The sequence below is a fragment of the Pelodiscus sinensis genome, chromosome 28 (genome assembly GCF_049634645.1).
Source record: "Pelodiscus sinensis isolate JC-2024 chromosome 28, ASM4963464v1, whole genome shotgun sequence".
Lineage (NCBI taxonomy): Eukaryota > Metazoa > Chordata > Testudines > Trionychidae > Pelodiscus > Pelodiscus sinensis.
Window position 1 is genome coordinate 3,478,125 of NC_134738.1, and position 19,442 is coordinate 3,497,566.

General features: G+C 46.2%; 2 protein-coding genes across 12 annotated transcripts in view; both read right to left on the reverse strand.

The window, feature by feature from the left end:
* Window positions 1-6,609, reverse strand: part of LOC102453760 (bolA-like protein 3) — a 13,089-nt gene extending 6,480 nt beyond the window's left edge. The window contains exons 1-3 of one of the 2 annotated variants that reach the window (XM_075910917.1): window positions 6,381-6,609; window positions 5,088-5,208; window positions 819-907 (exon numbers count right to left, since the gene is read on the reverse strand). In XM_075910917.1, coding sequence (XP_075767032.1) covers window positions 819-907; window positions 5,088-5,208; window positions 6,381-6,512 — 342 coding nt within the window. In that variant the 5' untranslated portion in view covers window positions 6,513-6,609. Of the gene's footprint in view, window positions 1-818; window positions 908-5,087; window positions 5,209-5,430; window positions 5,588-6,380 lie in introns of those variants that run through there. The other variant, XM_075910918.1, reaches the window with a different exon arrangement.
* Window positions 6,610-8,566: 1,957 nt separating this feature from the next.
* Window positions 8,567-19,442, reverse strand: part of TET3 (tet methylcytosine dioxygenase 3) — a 161,074-nt gene continuing 150,198 nt past the window's right edge. For all 10 annotated transcript variants that reach the window (XM_075910902.1, XM_075910904.1, XM_075910905.1 and 7 more), the window contains one exon: window positions 8,567-19,077. In XM_075910902.1, the coding sequence (XP_075767017.1) occupies window positions 17,219-19,077 (1,859 nt within the window). In that variant the 3' untranslated portion in view covers window positions 8,567-17,218. The remainder of the gene's footprint in view (window positions 19,078-19,442) is intronic.

The window sequence follows — 19,442 nt, forward strand, 5'->3', positions numbered from 1 at the left end:
GGGTTTTATAATGACTAATAACCAGTTCAGGCTTGGAGACACATTTTGTACTGGGTCAAATCAGGGGAGGTGATATTTTTAAGGTGCACAACCCTCCCTTGCTTGAACTTCTTACTTTCCCACTAGCCAACTGTTAGTTTTGCTAGGGTGTGAACAGGCTTGTTGGAATTTATTTATCTCTGATAAACCATGCAGGGAGACTAGAGAAGTGTATCAAACTCCCCTTGCAAAGCATAATAATTTGGGAGGTACAAGGCAATAAAACTGGGAGCAACTTAAGAAAGGGAAATTGTTCCTGATATGGAATTGTGTGAAATACCCTTCCCATCCCAGGTACTGGAAGTCACATCACTTGGATCATTTTGAACAAGACTGGAGACAACCATATAGAGAAGAACCTTGTAGTAGTAAAGGGATGAGTCAGATGATCTTTGTCTCCTGCAGCTTTTCGGCCTATTATATCAACATAGAATAACCCTCAGAAATCGGTGTGGGAAGGTTAGCATTAAGGGCCTAATCCTTGAGCTCCTAAATTCCCTCTACTCACAATGAAATTAACTGGATTGTGGTGTCTCCACATCATGTTGTACCAAGCTCTGAAACTGTTAGCTGCATCTAGGAAAACACCTTTGACAGTGGTTTTGGTCAGGTAATAAATAGCAAACTGTCGTGGACATACTTGAAATAATTCCTTCGTCCCATCAGCATGTAATCAGTGTTTGCAGGAAAGTTCCCACACTCCAGAAGGTGGAATGAATACACCAATGGTTATAACAAAGGAATATGATTGCCCTTTCAGATCCCACACCACCACTTACCTGATTAACCATCTGATGTTGCTGGACAGTTCTCTTTTCTTTAAACTCTTCAGATTCTATATGAATTTCATACATTGCTCCACAGCCTCCTTTAAAACACAGTCACACTGATTATATTGACATGCATCTGACGAAGTGGGTCTTTGCCCACAAAAGCTTATGCTCCAACACTTCAGTTAGTGTATAAGGTACCACAGGACTCCTTGCCGCTTTTGCAGATTCAGACTAACACGGCTACCTATCTGATACTGATTATATTAGCGTCTTGGTCACGTCAATTGTATGCAGTATATAGATTGATTATAGTTTAAGGGTTATTGACAGGAAAAGCATTTACATATTTCTTTGTCCAAATTACTAACACATGCTGCATGTTTGAAAGCTCTGAAGTCTTTCTTACAAAAAAAAAAATTAGCATAAATTGTGAGAAGAATTTAAGCTTACCAATTAAGTCAGGCTGATCACTTTCATTTTTATTTATACAGTCACATGATGCACACTTAGGCTGTCAAACTGGGCCACAGGATATCATGGAGGCTAAAAACTCACCCCATCCTTTTTAAATTCTGATAAGGCGATGTATAAGAGTATCCAGAATTTCAATAAGGATTTTGAGAAGTTAATAAATAAACCAAGAGTTTTGAATGGGATATAAACTTTTATGTTTCAGGGCATGTCACCCTTTAATGGGGGCTCGAAAGAAACTTGCCTTGTGCACATCATTCCATGTCTGCTTACTGCAGGGTTTCTTGCACTTTCCTCTGACATTGAAGGCAGAATACTGGCTTAGATCGACCACTCAGTGCTTAGAGTAGGCTATTTAATTTTTTTTAAATCTTTGTAATTCAGTGCATGGCCATAGATAGGCCTTATTTATTATACACTATTCAAACCTGTTCTGATAAGATTATTAGTTTTCTCTTGGGCTGTGTCTAGACTGGCCAGTTTTTCCGGAAAATCAGCCGCTTTTCCGGAAAAACTTGCCAGCTGTCTACACTGGCCGCTTGAATTTCCGCAAAAGCACTGACTTCCTACTGTAAGAAGTCAGTGCTTTTTGTGGAAATACTATGCTGCTCCCGTTCAGGCAAAAGTCACTTTTGCGCAAAAGGGCCAGCTGAGATTTGTTTTGCGCAAAAAAGCCCGATCACGAAAATGGTGATCGGGGCTTTTTTGCGGAAAAGCATGTCTAGATTGGCCACGGACGCTTTTGCTAGATGTGTTTCAGAAAATGACCGTGTTAAGTGAAAACGTGTTATGCGGGGTCAATTTTCCCATTGAAAATAATGGAAAAGGTGGGGGTTACGTTTCAAGCGGTGGTGTCTGTTGGAATGGGACATAAGGTTGGGGGAGAAAGGTGACTGGGTTACAGCAGGGAGGGGAGGTGTTTGGCTCTGGAGAAGGGAAGGGGAGAAGAGGGGAGGGGGATTGGGTTGGGAGTATGCCCCTGTGACGGGTCTGCCGGGACCTGCACTGCATCCGGCGAGGGGGGGGTCAGCGGGGAATGGCACAGCGAGCGGCGAACCCTCCAACACTTTGCACGCACTTTGGAAGCCCCGCGCAGCCGCTGGCAACGGGCCAGCTGGGGAAATCATGGTATTCTGGGGATGGTCGTGTAATTCAAAAAACATTCCCTAAAAAAAAAAAATTCATGCTATCATGAAAACGTGCTAAGCAGGCACATGTTAAATGAGGAATTACTTTACTTCTGAAAATTGGACCACGGGGTCCCATGTAGGGCAGGCACCAAGCACCACCACTGAAAAGTTCAGGTGACTGGATTAGCATCCTACAGAAACCCTGTGGCAGAAGCAAAGATGGAATCCAACGTTCCAGGGCAGCATTCAACTACCTCACTGATGAGCTCTCCTTTTCTTCCTGCAATCCCCTACCTCATTCCCTAGACACCTTCCAACTTCGGCATTATTTGAGGTAGGGGTCCTAAAGACAATAGCTTCCTTTGCCATGTAACCCTGATTCATTCCCAGGGCATGTCCAGCTTGCGCACTAAATGAGAGAGGTGTCCTGGGGGAAAAATAGTGCGTGGTCATAATGCAAGCACACAAGGGAGCTGAATTAAGGTTTCACAGGCAACCTTAACTCTGGCATAGACAGAGACATATACACACACACAAACAAGTTTTTGAAAAGCAAATTGAAAAAAAACCCACACAAATTCCATCATAGTGACAATCATATGGTTTATCAGCAGGGTTAGAACTTTTAGCTCCACCACACAGACCTCTGTCAGTGGAGCTAATAGAGTAACTGACAGCAATAGTAGGTTGTCATCTTCTACATCAGGGGTGGTCAATAATTTTTTTTCCAGAGACCACTTCAGAAATTTTAGAAGTGGCCAGGGCCGCACAGGAAGGGGTGGGGCATCAAGCAGAAGGGTCAGGGTTAAGATACTTCCAGGTTCCGCACCTCCAGACTATGATTGGTCTGGGGACAAGGGAGTGCCTGCCTTCCCTTCCCTCCTCCCCGACATTCCTCCTAGGTGCCTATGCCCCTGGCATGGGAGGAGACTTCCGTACTCCCCTGCTCCTAGGCCAAATAGAACCTAGGGAGCACGTGAAACCTCCTCCGCTCTGCCCATGCCCTGCAAGCCACGTGCTCAAAGCACCACGTGCTCCTGGCAGGACGGGAGGAGGCTTCACACGCTCTCCCGCCCCCAGGCTCTAATTAGCCTGGGGGAGTGGCAGGGCCGCCGCGGGCCAGATCCACCCCGTGGAGGCCCTTTTGCCCACCCCTGTTCTACATGGAGCAGCACTTGAGGATGGGACAGTTTAACAGTAGGGTTGAACTGAGTTAGCCCATATCTTCCCAAGCTTCTGCCCCTTCCCCTCCAACGTGTCCATGTCCCAGAACCAGTCTCTTTCTCTTCCCCACCCCCCGATCTTAGTCTCAGTCCCCTCACCACCCAGTCTCCACTCGTCAGACTTCTCATTTCAGTCCCGTCTCCTTTCCCAGCAAGCCACAGACTCACCTCATCCTATGACCAATCCCTCCACCCTTGTCCCCACCAATCTCAATTCCCTCTCAGCTCTTTGGCTGATTGGTCTGTTCCCCCACATCCCTCCCTTCCAGTCGCCCCCCCCCCCCCCCATGCTCTACATCCCCACTGTCTTCCAGTGCCAGTATCCTTATCCAACCTCCGCATCCCCACTACTCTTTGCTCCAGTCTCTTTGTCCAGTCAGCCCTGGGTGGTGGTTCAGGCAAGCCAATAGGAATGTAAAATCCCATTTAATCAGTTAACTGGTTAAACGCCGGTTAACCATAACCAGTTAACTAGTTAACCATTCACTTCCTTACTAGCCACCAAAGGTCAACCCTACCTGACCACTTGGGGCTGAGCTTGGGCGGCTCAGCTGCCCAAGCCACAACAGCCACACTGGTATTTTTACCGTGCTAGCTGAAGCAGAGCTGGAGTTAGTCTCTCTACTCAGGCTGGGAATCACAGCTCCCAGGAGCTGCACAGACATTGCCCTAGACAGAAATGACATGACTTGCTCCATGACACAGTATGGGTCTGACAGAGTTAAGAACTGTCCTGCAGTCCTGTGCTCTACACAGGACCATTCTTCCGTGGTATTTAAGTTCCTGAGGACAAGAACTTAGTCTCCATATTTATCAACTGCTCAGAAATAACAACCCCAATGTGTTACCTGGGTTGCTAGTGGGGGATCAATCCTGAGCAGGTCTGCTCTAGAAAGCCAGTGACAGATATCCCCTAGCCCGGCAAAGCCAGTCATGCTTAGAAGCCAGTGCAAGCCAGGCCTATGCTACAAAACCCTTAGGGGACTTCTGAGAGCGGCGTTTCTCAACACGGTGCCCATGGGCCCCGCCTGGCCATGTCTGTGCGCCCGCCGAGTGATCGGGGCTGGCCCTGCCCCCGGGCATGCGGCGCATGGCGCCCCGGCACTGGGCACGCGGTGTATGGGTGGCCCCGCCCCCGGGTTGGGGACCGCTGCCTTCGGGGACCCGGGGGGGGGCACCCCACAGAGATGCGGGGAAAGCTGCATTTCGCGCTCAGGTCCACGCGCGTTGCCACTTTTCCAGCCCGGTGCATCGCGCCCGGCGGCGACACGAACGCGGGGCAGCGCTAGAAACGATGTTTTGCGGGTCTGGAAACGGTGGCTACGGGGGGGGCGTCGCATTTTTTCAAGGGGGGGGTTTATATTAAAACAAACGTGAGAGACACTGGGGGGGGGGTCGTGGCCGTCCGTGAGCCATTCCCAGGACACCGCCCGCCCGGGCCCGCCGCCTACCCGAGATGTCCACCACGCGGATGGCCGAGGCCCGGGGGAACTTCTCCCGCAGCACCCGCGTCACGCGGGCTTCGCCGCCGCTCGGCGAGGAGAGGGGCCGGCGCGCGCCGCGCAGCAGCATCTGGCGGGAGGGGAGAGAGGCGGTTACCCGAGGGGGCGGGGCCAACGGCTGCCCGGCACCGGACAGGCTCAAAGCGCGGGGAGGAGGGGGTCCTTCCTCAGCGCCGGACCCCAGAGCCGGACCCAGACCAGGACCCGCCCCCCCGGAGGCCCCAACCCGGGACCCGCCCGGAGCTGGACCCGCCCCCCTTTTCCCCAGTCCCGGGGCCCCGCCTCCTCTCACCCTGTGGCCGCGGCCCAGGATGCCGGCGCTGATGGCGGCGGCCATGGTCTGTGAGGCGGGACCGTCCCGCTGCCCGGCCCCGGGGAGAGGCCGAGAGCCCGGAACCTGCGCGGCCCGGCGCCCCCTGCCGGCCCGGCGGCCTCCCCCTCCCCCCAGGCCTTCCCCTCCCCCCCCCCCCACGGGCCTGCCCCTTCCCCCTCCATGGGGCTGCCCCCCCACAGGTCTGCCCCTCCCCCCTCCATGGGGCTGCCCCCCCTCCATGGGGCTGCCCCCCCTACGGGCCTGCCCCTCCCCCCTCCATGGGGCTGCCCCCCCCACGGGCCTGCCCCTCTCCCCCCAGGGCAAGGCAGCAGGAAGCGGACCCGGGAGCTGGCATGACCAGGGCTCGGCCTCATACATCTGAGGGCCACCGAAAATGCCCGTGGGCCCAGCAGCAGGCCCTGGGGAAGCCTGAACCCCCCCCCCCTTGTTTGTAACGAGATGCGGGAGGCGCGCAGGCTCCTCCTAGCGCAGGGCTAGAAAGAACTCAGTGGGGAGCCCCACACAGGTGAGAAGCAAAAAACCCAAATCCCGCCCCTTGCCCCTCACTGACCTGGCCCCCAAAGTGCGCAGGACAAAACCCCTCACTGCTGTGGCCCCAACTGAGAAGCAGAAAAAACAATCCAGGACCAGATTAACTTTTCTGGGAGCCTGGGGCTAGTAGATTTGGTGGGGGCCCTAAGCCCTGGAGTGGGGTCAAGAATGAGGGGTTCAGTGTGCGGGAGAGAGATGCCAGGGAGCAGGGTGGGGGTGGCTGGGCAGGAGGGAGCAGGAGCAGGGTGGGGGTGGGGGCCTGGGTGGGAGATAGAGTTGGGAAAGTGTTGGTTTGCAAGTAGGGTGGGGGTGCAAGGTGTGGGAGGGAGGGGGGATGTGGGAGAGGTTAGGAGGGGGTAGGGGACTGGGGAGCTTACCTGGCATAGTTCCTGTTTGGCAGGAGTGGGGGGACAGGGGCAGAGCTTCCTTGTGCTGCCCTTTCCTGGGGGTGGAGAGGGGGAACGGCAGTGTGCAGAACTGCTTTTCTCCTGCCAGGCAGAGCTGGCCATTTAGGGGCTTTAGCCCTGGCTCCCTGCTGCTGGGGGTGCCCCGACCATTGCAGGCCAGATCAAGGGAAGCCTGCGGGCTGTAAGTCCCCCATCCTTCTGCTGGGTCCCACCCGGGAAGCCCACGAGAGCACACAAATGGTCCCAGTAAATGGATGGCTAGGCCAATCATTATATACACACTTGTCAGCGTTCACACACCAGGGAGGGCTCCCACATGGAATGGGAGGGGAGAGGAAGAGTACACTTTACTGGGCCTGGAAGGCGTGGCCCAGGCTGCAAATTGTCACATGAGCCTGAAAAATTTGTACTGGGCCTGAAAAAATTATGCTTGAGCCGTGTCAATAACTAGTATTGTCATTAGAAATGATTTAGATAACATGTGTTTGCAGTTTGGAGATTGAGGGTGCTAAGCCGGGTTCCTTCCTTGGTCCCTCTCAAAGAAATTGTTGGCTGGTGTTTTCTCTTCACTGGGAGATGGACATCTACCTCCCTAATACTCCTGTAAAACTACTAGCCTCAAACTTTTTTTTTTTAAGCACTATGGGGTCTTTTTTCTGTCATTGATGTGGGCTGGATGTTTGTGTCTGTAATTCATTGGCTGGCTTACTCCAAAATTAGGGAAGGCAGATGTTACTTTGAAGTGCTGTCAATTGCTGTGGGCAATTTGACTTCAATGGAATCTGTGTACTTGAGTAAAGGTGGAAGACTCTGGCCATATGTGCATTGTGTGACGTTCACTTCTGTACACAAGCCAGCAAAAGCTGATGTACCATTTAAGTTCTTTCTATGCCCTCAAAATAGGGTTTACAAGAGTCATCACTGTGATAGGCCTGAATTTCATCCTTTTTGGGTCTGTCCATTTTAACCACCCTGTGTTAATCAGAGATGTTAAGATGCAGGGGCAAAATGTTCATACCTGAGCATGGCACCAAATGAAGAGCTGGATTCTGTCCCACTGAGTAGTGACTTACTTCACAATTCTTCTCACTAATTTAAAATGGACTTCTCATACAGTAAGATACTTGTCACTGGGAATCAGATTGGCTTCCCCTTGCCCTTTGTGACTTGATTTTCAAAGAACACGCATCTCTCACTGGATTCAAATATGGATTTAGGTGCCTAATTCTAGGCACCCAATTTTGACCTAGAACACTTAAAGTCAGAGGCCAGATACCCAATTGGTAAAAATCAGTATGTTTCTATTCATTTGGAACTATGCTGATTTACAGCTGCTGGTAATCTGGCTCTAGATATCTTGGGATGGTTTAAGATGGAGATTTTCCAGGGACCCTATAGAATGACCACCCAGTTCCTCAGAAGACAGCTTATTCCCTTGCACTTCTTTGAAGACCTCAGACCAGGGGTGAGCAGCCTGCAGCCCACATGTAGCCCATTGGAGTTCCATGTGCGCCTCACCCCCATCTCCCCGTTTCTACCCCCTTCCTCCATGCCTCTGGCTCACAGGGGGACCCACACTTACCTACTCCTCCCCCCTGCCCTCCCAGCACTTCTGAAGTGCAGTGAATCAGTTGATTCTTGGGGTTAAAGCTCTGAGACGTAGGGGGGGTAGAGCAGGGATGGTGCAAATCAGCCAATTCATGGTGCTCTGGAAGTGCTGGGACCAAATGCGCGTGGGAGAGGAGATGGGGAAGAAGCTGAGCAGAGATTTGATATTAAAAAGTAAGTGTAAATGTTTCCTTTTTTTATTCTTTGGAGTTGATGGCAATTCTATTAATATATGAATGATTAAAGCATTTCTACTTGTTTTGAAATATTCAGCATGCCACATATTAATATATTTAATCTTATTCTTGGGATCATGGTTAGTGCACGTGACGGATTTCAATCTTGCGGCCCACTGAGATTAAGGAGGCCACTCATGCAGCCCACTCACTAGCCTTGGTTGTCCATCATGGCCTCAGACTAATAGTCCATGGTTCATGTGACCTTTCGAGTCCAGTTGTGTGATCTTTCCAAGTAATCATCAAATGAGAAACAGTCTCATCTTCGCTAAGTTTAGTGGGGGAGAGGAGAAAAAAAACACTGAATTTGAGTGCAAAAAATAAATATAAAATTTATTAAAACACCCACAATATTTTTAAAGATATCAGGAATAATACATTTCACAAACCAGCTGGCTGTGTGTAACTTAAAATACAAATTAAAAAAAAGGATCCATACTTGCAATTTTTAGGCATTCTAAAAATAAATTTACTGAAACACTGGAGGGAAAAAAGTGTAAGGAAAAAATACAAACGAAAGAGGGCAGGAAATTATACAAAATAAAATTATCAGCATAAATTTACTGTACTAATAATATCTACAGTTTAATACACATTAATCCTATTGCCTTGAGACATTGTAAAATCTACCATTCGTCAATCAACCCCAGATAAAACTTCATTTCAAGTAGCCACAGTCACAAGTCAACAAAGAAATCTTCAAGTGTGATTCACAAGGTTGCCTCCATTGGAGGCCTTGTCACCAAATATGAATTCAAAGAGACAAGAAATCAAATACATCGAGAAGTTACGGCTTTAAAATTAACTAAACTGAATTAGTCTGTCACAATCCAACCTGTTTCCTCATTTCTCTTAAATTAAAAATGCATTTTTGTTTAAAAAAAAAAAAGACAGCATCATACCTGTACTTAATCTGGTTTTTTTTTAACATACAAAAAAAGTATTAAAAATAAAAGACTTGGAGGTTGAAAACCAGCTAAACAGTAAAATGTTTTCAAAGTGTGACCAGCGGTGAATAATCCCTGAAAAATGAATGCTAATGAGGAAAAGATGGGAGTAAAAATCATTACTAAAGGATCCCTGATATTGGAACAGAAGAATTAGGCCAGTCTGCTCTGCTATTCTTAGGCAAAAAGGCTCACACAAAATTTAGGCCTTGAACCTGCATATTCCTGATAAAGGTAAAAGCTTCCATTGGGCCTGGTTCTCATTTACGGTAAGGCCCATTTTATCACTTTTGGGACTTCACTGTGAACAAGCACTAGGTCCTGTTGAGCTTAGTGGGGCACTTGTCTTCGTTAGGAACGCAGGGATGGTCCCCATTGCTACCGTAAATCTATCAGTTAGCATTGGCACCTGGAAAGTAATTCACGGATAAGGTGCCGGCTACAGTCACAAGACAATCCAGTGAGACAGTTATTCAAAAGACTAATCAGAAGAGAGTGTGTGATTAATTGTGGGTGCTCAGCATTGCCTGAGATCAGCCCCTCAGGTGTAAGCACAGTGCTGCTTAATGCCAACCGAGCATCTGACCCTGTCAAGTCTCACTAGATTATGCTTGGTATCTGTACTCTTCAGCTCATCCACCGATTGATTAATGGGGCCAGCTCCTTCAATCCTTACTCAAGCAAAACTCCCATGGAAGTTTTGCAGGAGAAATGGATTGGAGGCATCAAGCTCTACTATTTCCAGGAGTATTTTTCCCCCCAGAGTATGTAGAAAGAAGCAAATATACTTATTGTAATTTTGTTTAATAAGGTATGCGGGTCAAACTCTGCTGTGAACTACACTGGTGTAAATCTAGAATAATACCATTGATTTCAGTGAGTGCAGAACACTTCAGTTTTACCCCAGTGTGACAGAGTACCACATTTTTACACCATTATCGGATAGCTCTTTACTTCACAAGTGATATTACTGAATCAGATCTTTAGCTAATGTAAATCAGTGTAGCTCCACTGAAATCAGTGGAACCATTCCAATTTACATTAACTGACACTTCAATGAGATTATACCTGGAGTTAAGTCTGTTCAAAATGAATAAGGGTATTGAGGAAGATGAATGAGAAGTTACCTAAGAAATAGAGCTAAAAAGGCCAAAAAGTTCTAGCATGTCAAGTACAGTGTAAAATTAACCAAATGCATACCCTAGTTTTTAATATTTTTATTTATCTGTATTCCATTCCCTATAGTTGAATCAATTGCCACGACAGTCTTTTTTTTTTTTTTTTTTTTTTGAGGTATTTTTCTTATGTATCGTGACAACAGCAAGCTTATACGACAAAACTCAGGTATCTGTACAGTTTATAACATCAAATCACGTGAACTCAAAAGAAAACAGAGTAGCCCGGGGCGGGGGGGGACTATAAATGTATTTGTATATGTTTTAGGCATCTCTACATTTCTAGCCACATTTAGTGATAAAGGAAAGTCAGACTAAGCTGTGGGAATGAAGTAGGTATTCCTAAAAGAAGCAATTATATGGTTTATCCTGCAAAAAAACAAACAAAACCAAACCTCCCACTGGGCTATCTTCAGCTGCCATCCATTTACATCAATGTCACCTGACTTTCAGTCTCGTGATAGCAGTATCTTCCAAAGATCACTGAAGTCAATACAAAGCATCTCATTAAATTCACTGGACTTTGGATGAGGCCCTAATTGAATGCAAAAGGATGAGTTTGCTCTCAGTTACAGCTGGACAACCACATTGGTTTCAGTAGAGTTTCTTCGGATTTACACCAGCATCACTGCAGACAACATCTGCACCAGAAGGAGATTTTCTTAGGTAAGGAGAGTAGGATTGGAGGCCTACAGGACTAAAGCTTCACGTTCTGCTTTGAAACAAAGTGAGTTGAAGAAGTAGCATTTTACATTAAACTTTTAGAATAACTGCTCTGGGTCCTCAGAAAGATGGTTTCGTTCTTTTTCTCTCTTCACGAGGATGGAATTCACCATTCACTCATGGAGGTGGGGGGGGGGAGGGAAATTCCATCTCGTGCTTAACTTTAAAACCTCAATTTAGCACCAATTTCATTTTTGCATAATAACTATACATTCATGGCACCAGTTCTACCCTCCTTTTCACTGTGCATCTTCAGTAAGATTGCATGAGCGCAGTTGGGACCATGAAGTGCATTTTTTAACCTGCCAGAAGAAAGCCAAGGAAGAAAACCACTTTCATTTTTTATTCACTGTAGTAAGATTTATAGTTATTGGCTTGGGTTCTGATTTTGCCAGTCCTTTGCATTTATAGAACTTTTCCAGGTGCTGGCAGCAATTAACCATTAATTAGCTGAACACATACCAAGTATAGGGACCAGATTCTCAGCTGATCTAAACCATCACAGCTTCATGTAAGTCATATTGAGCTACATTCATTCACACTAGATGAGGATCTGGCCCTAACATCAGTCTAAATCCAGTAAAATTATACTGAATTTACAGTGGCATGAATTAGATCAGAATCTGGCTCTATATTTTGATCCAGAGCAGAAATGCTAAAAGCTATCACGGAAGAAAAAGAAACTTTAATCTCAGCTAATTTTTTGTCTTGGTTTTCTGACTATACATAAGTAGCACCTCAACAAGATGGAATCAAAACATGATACAATTTGTTAAAACACCATAGCACCATTTTATTAGATTTCATTTAATAAAAATATGCCTTATATAGCCCACAAAGCATACTCCAGTATTAAAAGGGAACGTCGAGGCACCTCAGGAAGTTTTTCTCTCTTTACTGTGCCTTATTACAGGGCACAGCTAAGGTTTTGGTACATGAGGAATGGTCCTGTTTCCCACTGAGACTTTAAGCCCATATGATTTTGCCTTTGACCTCATTGGGGGCAAGAAGTAGCTTCCTCCCCCAGCCTGTCTGCTAATCACTGAATGAAATCTGCCCCTGTGCAAAGGGCCTGCAAAAGGCCTATGTGTCATGTAAGATCTATGGGATTTGAGTGGCGTCTGCTCATGCTGGTCCTCTGGCCAAGGGTGAATTTCACTTAGCACAAGTAATACTTAGCAGTACATCACATGCAATGACGGGTTCCTTGCACAACCTGAGGTGTGGGAGGCTGGAAATGCAGGATCAGGGCCAATATTTGATTCCTGTACTTTCCCTCCATTTCCTTTTGCTGGGAGCCCTGGCTTTTATCAGAAGCCAGAAATAAGTGCCAAATCGAGAGACTTCAGCCTGCTCTGCTGTGTCTGGTAACAAGGCAAAGTATTACAGATGAAGAGACTGATGTCCTGAAAGAAAAACATTAAAACAACTTCTTTGGGCTCAAAACCTCTTCCCATGGAAGCCAACGCAAGCGTTGCCCATGACTTTACTGGGAGCAGGATCGGGCCCTTTGTCAAGATTTTCCCAGGGTTATAGACTTATTTGTTGTCCTAGCACCATTTGTTATACCTGCTGCAAATCATTACACCAAAAGTAAATAAAAATCCCTTAGCACTAGTCTCAGCTTGCCATTTCGCCTGTGTATGATATTAAAGACAAATCAATGTAGTGGCACACTGGGCTGGATTCTGCTCAGAATGGGTAAAAGCCACCCTTGTGCAGAATGCCGGTGCACCATTCATGTTCCACTTACACCAACAGGAGTTGAAGTGGTACATCGGCCTTTAGCTGCCTTTCTGCACACAGCTGGCTCCCAGCCAGTTCCAAGAGTGGAGTCTACAGTGCTGGACCCTCACCTCACTCACTAGTGGAAACCAGAAATAATTCCACTGAAGTCGCCTTGCTCGATATAAATCAGTGCAGCTTCATTGCTACCAATGGGGTGACCCTGATGTAAGCCGGCTGAGGATCAATGGGAAATTAGAGCAAAAATCAAGCGTATTTATTCAAGTGGCTTCAAATTTTCTCTGATGTAACAAGAGTAGAATCCAGTGAATTGAATTATGAGAGATAATAGACTCCTAGGGCCAAATCCTCTGCAGGCGTATATTGGCAAGGCTCCACTGACTTAATCTTTTGCAGACATCCTAAGAATACAGCTGTAAATATGGTCAATTTCTGCTTCATGCTAATGGATTCTTTTAATGCTTTGAATCACAATGGCTATTTCATGGTTTAAAACAACTGTGATCGCCACACCGTTAAATATAAATGATAGTGCCAACAGAAAATAAAAGAAAAATATTTTAAACAGACTTTCAGCAGCAAGGGGTTAATAGCTGTGCATAGTTTTATATTTTTAATAGAAGTCTGAAGCATGCTAATTTTTAATGACTGAGATTTGAGGTAGGTTATATATGTAGTGTAAAACGTGAGACTGCAACAGTATTAATTATCAATTAAAACACCACTTAAGCTGTGATGGCTGGAATTGGGAGGTTTGCTTATACTTGGAACAGCCTTATTTTTAACCAAAACTATATCTCTTAAAGTGGTTTGGAAAAATGATAGGCCAGATTCTGACCTCATTTACTCTGATGTAATTCCACTCCTAATTTATACCAACATAGATCAAAATCAGAACATGATGCTGTACCCTGTTAAGCCAGTTACACAGGGGTAAAGCTGGTGTGATGAAGCACATTGAGAGTCAGGCTCAATGTTCTTAGTTTAGGGGCCAATATGAAGAGCCAGGCACTGAGCCAGGTACAGTGAAATGAATCTGGGTTTACAACGGGGTAATTGAGATCAGAATCTGGCCCTCAATAATTATTTTCATGAGAGAGGCAAGCAGGGGTTGGCCCTTCTGTTATTTTCTCCTCCTCCATCTAATAGGATATGACCAGACATACATTGAACATGAGCATATTCACAAGTGTAATCATATATCACAATCAGATCAGCCTAAAAATTACTAAACAGAAACCTACAAAGAAGTGCGACTCTGACAGGTCAGATGGACTGTCACATTCTTAAAATGCATCCCCCTCCCCGACCCCTTCCCCAAATATTACAATTTCTCGCTCTCCAAAGTCATCTAAAGGAAGTTTTCAAGGCACCCGTGCAACAACCTAAAATATGGAAGTCGAATGAGACCTGGATGAAAAGTACGGGTGCTGGAAAGAAATCAAAGCAACAACAGCAACGAAAAGAAGTCATTTTTAAGAAGTCCCGGTCCAACTTTTCCTCAAAGCTAGAAAATTAGCATGCTCACTATGGGTCTGCTCCTGCATCCATTGGAGTCAATGGCAAACCTCCCATGGCCTTCAATGGTGCATGACAGAGCCGTAAAAACCCAGGGCCAGACACAGCTGGCATAGCTCCATTGAAGACAATGGCCAACCTACACCAGCTGAGATTCTACACCCTTGAGTGCTTTAGTTTGTTATACTATGAAGTTCAGAGGTTTCCTATAAATGTGACTTGTGAATAATTCTACAGTCTTGATATGATCTTGGGTATTCATAACAAAGCAATAACAGCTCATTGATTTTCCTTGTCAAATATATGCAACTATACAGAATACAGTAAAAAAAATATGAAGGACGGACAAAGCATGTTAAATATTTTGCCACTATTTACAGTTCTCCCACAATAATCTGCTTAAAACATACTGCTTTCAAGTTGTTGGGGGTTTTTATTTTTTTTTTGTTTTGTTTTGAATCTAGGTGAAAGTGCTTTTAAAAAAATCTTTCCCTATTTACAGATTAAAATCAGACCACATAAACGTTCAGGATGTTTTACAACAATCCTGATATTTTCTGTGCCAGTGCGCTAGGAACAAGGTTTACAGTAAACAAAACATTATGTACGGTTAAGTTCTCAGCTCTCTCTGACTCTCCAAAAGGCACCTGAAAGTGCAGAATTATGTTATCCAGTTTTAAATGTTTACCAGGCCTGATTTTTCAGAATCTTATCCCTCCCCTTCCCAAAGTTAATGGGACTCCTCAGCCAAAGAACCTGGCTTCTATTTTTGGAACAGCAGACAATGGATTCAATTTGACTCCCACTGTGATGTCAGTGAGAATTTTACCAGTGATTCCAATGGGACAGGATAGCACGTTATCAAGGTCTTTATCGTTTATCTCTGGGCTCAGTTTCCACGAAGGAAGAAATTCACCTCTGTAGAATACACGCTCAAAGGCCCATGCATCACTCAAGTACCATTAAACCCTCAGGGCCGGATCCTCTGCAAGGAAAATGATTGTAACTCTATTGAAGTCAATGGTCTTTTTACACCAGGTGAGATCCTGGCAGTGAGGACTCCGGTAGGGCTTAAGTTGTACACAGAAACTGGGCAGGACCTCTGCACACAGGTGAATGTCACCCTACATTTTTGGGGGGATCACTCCATATAATTTCTGCTAACATCACATAAATCCAGCCCTCTCACGGAGAGTGTCTCTTTAGCATCAGATAATTTCTTCCCACCTGTCGCTCCTATTTAGCAAGTTATTTGAATCAACCATTCCCAACAGTTTGTCTGTAGAGGGGGAAAAGAAGTCATGATTCAGATTGTTAATAAGCACCACTTAGTTTTGCTGTAATCATCATCGACATTATTTAAAAAATGGCACCAGGAAAATAATTAGCTTGCAGAAAATGGTCGTCAATTTCATTTTTGTGTTTGAAAATGTCGACTTGTCATAGGGGAGTTTATACAGTACGGAAGCATGCACCATTGGAAAATGTAGAAGGCGGCTTGCAAGTCATTTTTGTTATTCACTCCTCCCAGAGCTGATCAAGCAGAGAACGTCCCCTAGAGACTGAAAGCACCAGACTTTGCAACAGTGATGTATGTAGCGCAACACTAACTATTCACAGTTTTTGTTGGGTTCTTGAAGATACAGTAACCCTCTCTTGCTTCCGTCCCCCCTCAGATTTTTTTTTTTTACTGCTGTAAGGTGACAGGGTATAAGCAGTACAAAAATAGCAAGTAAAGTTGTCCAGAAGTCCCACGTCTCTTGTATAAGAAAATTACTATCCTCTCGCCTTGTACCTAAGTACATAATAATGTGAGTTTGGTGAGAATATCAAAATAGCTGATAAAGTATTCAGCATGAAGACACGTCCTTCTGGATAATTTGGTCTTGCTTTCAACCTGGTTTATAATGTATTCATATAATGTATTCTGGTGTTAGCTCACCCTGGGTCTCATTCTGAACTCACGTCACTTCAAAGCCATCAGCCCTGCCTGTCCTCCCACTTAGGAATTTACGCCCTTTACAGAGGGGCCAGGAAGAGGCATAGCACCACGTAAGTCGGACTTTATGGACTTCTGCTGCCTGTTTCCATGGGCTGTTTTTCACCGATGTAACTCCACCAATTTCTACAGAGTTATTCCTGAGGCGAGTAAGAGGCAAATCAGACCCTTTACCATTAAATAAAACATCTTCAAAACCCCAGCATTTGCCTAGAAGTGGGACTCCATTACTCTGTCTGCCACTGGCTTCCACATAATTCTCTGTCTGCTTCCCAGCCCTAGAAGGTTACTGTATCTATAAGAAACGATCAGTCAAGCTGCAAAATATGCACTTTAGTTCATTTTGAAAAACCGGATGTTCAAATCATTTTCGGTTGACTATAGCAACACATTTCCAGATGGTTTCCAAGCTGAAATTCCCTACCAGCATTAAACATGAGTGAGCTGTACAGATTTTTTTTAAGCTGGTTTGGTGGCTGTTTGTTTTTGTTTTTTTAGATCTGCTTCATTGTTGTAATAATAATAAAAAATCCAATAAATACATATTTTAAATGGAATTAAAAACCTCTCCTTTGTGAAAGGACACTATAAATTTTTCTTTTCCATTCTTGTGATGTACAAGGATAGATTAAAAAAATGTGGAGATATAAATATTAGATTACTGAAAAACGTTAACAGCAATAAGTGTTCGTTTGCTTTTTTTTTTAACTCCTTCTCAAAGTGCAGATTTTAGAAGGTTTGCACTTGAGTAGATTTTTTTCCCCCTACATGCATTAGGAGAAAGCACCACAAAGCAACACTGTGGTCCAGTGTCGCAGACGTTTGAGGTAAGATGGCCATATTAGCTGTATTAATCTCATATCCAGCGACTGTATGGTCCAGTTACCTTGGTATAGGCATATGAGGACACAGTGATAGCAGAGTTTGTTGGAATAGCCACTGCTTGTCGTGTTGGGACAGAATCTTTCTTTTCTTTGTGCTGCGGTTCAGGGGCCACAGCCCCTCCCCACTTGCGCTTTTTGCTGAACGGCTTAGAATCCTGCTGGAGACCCAACCTAGCTGCTTCTTCCTGTCTCGCTCTCGCCCTCTCCGCCAGCTGCTTCATCTTGGCTTCCCAAAGGGCGAGTCCATGATTGGGCTGGTTCAAGTTCTTGTGTTGGTAAAACACCAATGAGATGCGGGTGGGGTGGCACCGATTGGGCTTCTTGAGCGGGGTGGTGGCATGCAGCTCCCGCCTGGCGCATTCGATCAGGATGGAGCCATGGGCTGGGGCCACTGCCACCCCACCTATGTTTTCATCCAGGAAGTTGTGTTCGCTGTCTGACCACTCCTCTTCCTCATCATCATCTGCCTCCTCCTCCTTGATGGTCTTATCGGGCAGCTCTTCCATGCTGTCATCCAAGCTGAAGGGGTCCCACAGTTTCTCCTGATGATGGATACTGGGCAAAAATGTGTTCCTGTCCGCTTTCAAGATGCCAAATGGCTTCTCGCTACACACATTTGATCCTATGGTAGCCGGTGAGCCAAAGGAGTCCCACGGCTTCTCATGCAGCCCTGGACTAGGCGTCGGAGTCCTTCTCTCATCCACTTTGACCGAGTTCCACAGCTCATCTTGAAAGCCAGAGTTCCCCTTGAGAGTGGAGCTGTAGTTCAGCTGGGGGAGGTGCCAGGGTTTCTCCTGCAGGTTTGAATTTGCAGAACTAGGCAAGGCTGAAGGGCTTTCGTTGAGTTTGCAAGGGCTCCATGATTTCCCAAGCAGGCTAGAGCTCTGTTGTGTTGCCTGCCCTTCTCCAGGGAATACGTTCCATTGTTTCTCCTGGAGGTGAGACTGCGGTAGCCGGGTCGCGTTTGAGTGTCCAGTGAAGGAATTCAATTTATCCTGCATGCTCGTGGTGGGGAGGTTGGTATTGTCATTGGGTGTAAATGTGTTCCAAGAACGCTCTGCATTACTAGTCCTGTCAGGCGGGGACCCGTTCCTGTTGACCTTATAGGGGCTCCACTGTTGTTCCTGCTCGCCATTCTGAGATGCCACAGGCACAGCGGACAGGTTGAGACTCGAGTTTTGTACATTCACAGCAGCCCTTTGAATGGACTCGATGTGTGACAAGGCGTCAACAGGCTCCTGCTTGATTGCTCGGTTGTTGAAACAGTTTGTGTTTTGTGCAAAGGGTGGGGATTCCACGGGGACCGAGTTAGTTCTGTGGGACATGGCCGTGCTCTTCTGGCTGGCATACCGGTTGGCTCTCTCATAGGTCCGCTGGTGGTGGTTTTTGTTTCGTACAGTGTGTGGGAGTGGCTCCGAGAACTCTGAGTTCCTGTAAGTGTGGTTAAGGTTATCTTGCAACGCGTGGAGGTCGGGTTTCTTCTCATAGTTGCTACTTACCCAATCCCCGCTTCTTGGCTCAGTGGCACCATAATTCAGAAACTGGGGGGAGAACATGGGGTTGTTGGAGAATCCGTAATATCCAAAGGGGGGGAAAGTGAACTTGGAATGAAACCCGTTCATGGAAGGCAGATTAGGCTGTGCATAGTAGGAATGGTAAGAGTAAACGCTATTCATGCTGTACGGGTCAGAGGGGCGGCAGCTCCCCAGCACAGAGTAGCTTTCCACCACTGCATTGCCGTTGTATTTGAAAGTGTTGTAATGGTTCTGAGGTTCGACTTTGATGGAAGGTTTGACTGAGTGCTGGGGGAGTCCGTTTTTCAGCGCCATACCTGTGGGCAAAACACAAAGCGCAATGGTGACTTGCCAGCCAGGCTAGGGAAGCGTCCTGAGTAAGCCATAGGTGGGCTTTGGCAGGGGTGGGGAACCTTTTTTGGGGTCGGGGCTGCTGACCCTCAGAAAAATCAGTCAGGAGCTGCACATATGTGAGAAGAAAAAAACCAAACCCTCACTGAAGTGGCCCTCAACCGAGGAGAAAGACCCTCCCCACGTTCCCCTCACACACCAGAGTCTAGGGGGGCCCAGCCTAGCAGACTTAGTGTACTTCAGCCCCACAGTGGGACAGCAGGGGAGCTGGAGTGCCAGCTTGGACTCCCCAATGCCGAGGGAGCTCTGAGCCTCAGGGGGCTGGATTCAG